General features: G+C 40.1%; 1 protein-coding gene across 1 annotated transcript in view; it reads right to left on the reverse strand.

Annotated features, from left to right (window-relative positions):
* Positions 1 to 3,453, reverse strand: part of LOC104530617 (msx2-interacting protein-like) — a 5,856-nt gene extending 2,403 nt beyond the window's left edge. The window contains exons 1-2 of the mRNA XM_010175268.1: positions 3,404 to 3,453; positions 1,720 to 2,040 (exon numbers count right to left, since the gene is read on the reverse strand). Coding sequence (XP_010173570.1) covers positions 1,720 to 2,040; positions 3,404 to 3,453 — 371 coding nt within the window. The remainder of the gene's footprint in view (positions 1 to 1,719; positions 2,041 to 3,403) is intronic.
* Between the last annotated feature and the right edge of the window lie 211 nt (positions 3,454 to 3,664).

Raw genomic sequence — 3,664 nt, forward strand, 5'->3', positions numbered from 1 at the left:
CCCTTTTGAAGGACCAAGATCAACAATTTTATCAATAATTGCATTTAGCATCCTACAAAGTGTTAATCAGTGAAAAGCTGATTTAATGAGGTAAGAGGAAAAAAGCAGTATTTTCTAGAGGGTTACTGCTATGTAGCTGACATAAAAGAACAAAGTCCTTCTCCAGGAAAAGGACACAGAAGACAGACAGAGGAGCTAGCAGAGCTGAAAATCTAACAGCTACAGTGCTTTTTTTTGATTTATCTATTAGTATTAAGTACTACTACTGGAGTTAGTGGAAAGAGAGGGTTTGACTTGGGTTAGGAGAGGGGCTAATATACACAGGGCAGGACATACCAACCTTTTCCAAGTGTGGAAACACGACCTATATTCCCAATTAAATCTAGGGAGAGAATTGTGAACATAACTTCCCCAATTTTGGCCCCTCTTACAGGGGTAATCCACCTTCTTAATGGGTAAGGGAGTCAAATGATATTTTAGATGAAACAACAAGAAAAAAAATAAAAAATTTAAAAATTAAAAAAATCTTAGTGACAAGACAAAAAAAATTAAAAATTAAAAAATTCCACTGGAAGGAAGCAGTCCCAGACTGAAACCATAACTCTGAAACCCCCAGACTTCTTTCTTGAGACAGTAGGCACTTAAATAGATCCATTATTTTTAATTTCCAGCCCTATGTCTGAATCAAGCAGCTGGTAGAAGATGACCCAATGCACGAGGACACTCATCGCTGCTGGCCAGCAGGCATCCTCTAGCCGCCTTTGTAACCATCCAGCCCAGTCTCTTTTCACTGGCGTATCCACAAACTGGTTATTAGTGCCACGTCCTTAAAACTAAAAGTATGTGTTAATGTGGAGTAGCAAAGAGCTTTTTAAGAGACTAGATAGTAATCCACTCCCCATGGCTACTGGCGTCTTGACTGTATACCATCCAATAAATTCAAGGCAGTAGTTCTTATCCCAGAATTAAAAAACAAAACAACAAAAACAACAAAACAAAAACAAAACACTATAATTTCCAAAATTTAGTAAATGTCCATCATCTCTTTTTGCCAATACCATCAGAAAGAATAATCCCAATCACTTGGAAATGATGTAGATCCAAAATGGAAACATCACAAGCTGCCTTCCTTCGGTCTTCTCCATCCAAGCGTTAAGTTATTTCCATGGCTAAGTGTTGTCTGTAGAATCCAAGGGGCTGCATCATTAAAGTCTACTAGAAAAATTTTGTGCTGACAATCCAATTAACATACCAACTGCGTACAAGTGAGAACTGAGAACTAGGCATCAAGCTTTCACCCAATTTTGGGTTTCTAGTATTCCGAAGATACTCCACAGAGAACTTCACCACATGTTGTAGAGTAAGATAGCTCCATCTGGCAGCAGGGATACATCCGAGCAAGGCCTTAATATTATCCAAGAAATGGAATCGTTACTTCTAGAAAAGAGTAACTCCAATATCGATGCTGGCCAAAGGAAATCTTCCATCTTAAAACCACCTTATTTCAAGTGTAGATATCCAACCAGCTGCAGGAAAACATCCTCTATGGATCCACAAGGTACCAGCCACTGGGATACAAATCACTTCCGTTTCCAACCCAAAATAGGAAACATAGATAATTCCCAAAATTTTAAATCCATCTGGGGGCCCTAGATACGAGTTTGTGTTTCTCACCATATCAAATACAAAATACCTGCCTAGAGAAACCTTGGAACTTACCCATCAAGTCTCCGCTCATAACGTCCTTCCCGTGCATGAAGCGATGGTGGGGGGCCGTAAGTGGGCCCCCCGCCACCTCCTCTGAACCCAGAAACCTCTCTACTACGAGATGCTATGGAAACTGTATCATCCAATCCCCGAGCCGCACTGGGAATGGTTCCTGGTTCATTATAATCCGTCCGTAGGTCTCTATCTCCCATTTTGTTGACAGAGTTGTGTGCCTTCTGCGCACTTTTGATGTCCACAAAATCCACAAACGCTGCCACTCCGCCTTCCGACCCCCTTTTGGGGAGGATTTTGACACTTTCGACACGTCCATATCTGGAAGAAAAGGAAAGCAGAGGATATAGGTTAGAGCTGGGAGAAAAAGACCACGTTTCATCACATCACCTCCTGTAAAAAATCAACATCAATTTCCAACCATTCACCCTTCCCACACGGCAGGAAAATCAACCTCAAAGCACGGCAGAGGCTGGAAGATGCATTTTCAAAAATAGAGGGGGGGGGAAAAAAGCCATTTAAACCTTCCACTGTTATATTTTAAACTCCTCTCTTTTGGTTACCTCACCATTTTTATAATAATTTATAATAACAGAGCAACAACAGCTGAAAAAATAGAAAGGTATTTGCAATCAGAGCAGCCCTTAATCTGCCGAGCAAGACATAATTAAAACAAAACTGTGTCACAACAAGTACAAATAAAGACATCTCGACAATTTTCTTAAGGAAAAAAAAAAAATGACCTTGACACAGCAATTCCACTACTCCCAGCTATATTTAAATCCATTCAGCGCTAAAACAAGAGTCTTTATTCTCATCCTTGTTCCTGATTCTTTACAACAGCCTCGCAGGATATTTTCTAAGTGGATCGGGGTGTTTCTGGGGTTTAATTTTATATCCCCCACACAACCAGCACGCTGACGGGAAGATGATGCCACCCTACTTAATTAATTAGTTAAGTAATTGCAACACAGGCACTTACGGATGAGTAAATGTCTACGTAAAAATATATAAATAAATAAAGCCAAACATGTTTGTGCACACGAGAAAACACGATGTAAAAATGTTTTAAGTAATTTGCTTTAACTCAGAGCAGAAAGGAGAAAATGGGGACTCTGAACACAGCAATGTTTTAAAAGACACTTTTAATGATTAAAAGTTCACATTAAATCATTAAACTCGAGCCGTGTAAGTTGCATTTTGGTTGCTCATTTCTCTCAGCCAAGAGAATTTTGAGCCAAACAGGTTAATGGCTTTTAACTGCAGCTGGAAATCTGTGACAAAAAGAGGCAAAAAGTGTATTTTTGAATGTACTGACAAACAGGAAAGGGACAGACAAATTAAAAACTCCTCAAGAAATATTTGTAAACTCGATGAAGAATTATTGCAAGGAATTTTCTACTCACAAAGGCAGCGCAATGATGGACGGATGTCAACAGATCTTAACCAAGAAAAGCTGTTTTCAGCTTTTTTTGACCCAACAATAAGGTCACACAACTGCCCGTCCGAGGAGCAAACGCCGTCACAACCTGCATCTGACTCCATGTGTGGCCTTCACACACCTTAAAATTTCATCAGTGTTGGTGGATGACTCATCCTTAAACATGATTTGAAGACCTGCCTCGCTGGCTTCTCATTCCAACCTGACCTTCTGGACTTTGCACACAATCTGATTTGGATTTACATCTCGTTTTCCTCTGGTTTATACTCCACTGAGTCCAGGGTTCTGTCCATTATGGAATATGTGCACAAACCAGAGCATCTTTTGAGTCAAAAAGCACCTTTTTAGGTGTAAAAAGACATAAAAGCAAATCCCAGGTCACCTATGGGATTTGTTTTTGCCTCTGAGCAGTCCCAAGCAGAGCTTGCCACCTTCATACTCCTGAGTCCAGCGTGGTGACATTAATTCTCAGGAGCTTCCTAACCTGTAATATCAAATCAATGC

The sequence above is a fragment of the Antrostomus carolinensis genome, unplaced genomic scaffold (genome assembly GCF_000700745.2).
Source record: "Antrostomus carolinensis isolate BGI_N321 unplaced genomic scaffold, ASM70074v2 scaffold5079, whole genome shotgun sequence".
NCBI classification, from domain to species: domain Eukaryota; kingdom Metazoa; phylum Chordata; class Aves; order Caprimulgiformes; family Caprimulgidae; genus Antrostomus; species Antrostomus carolinensis.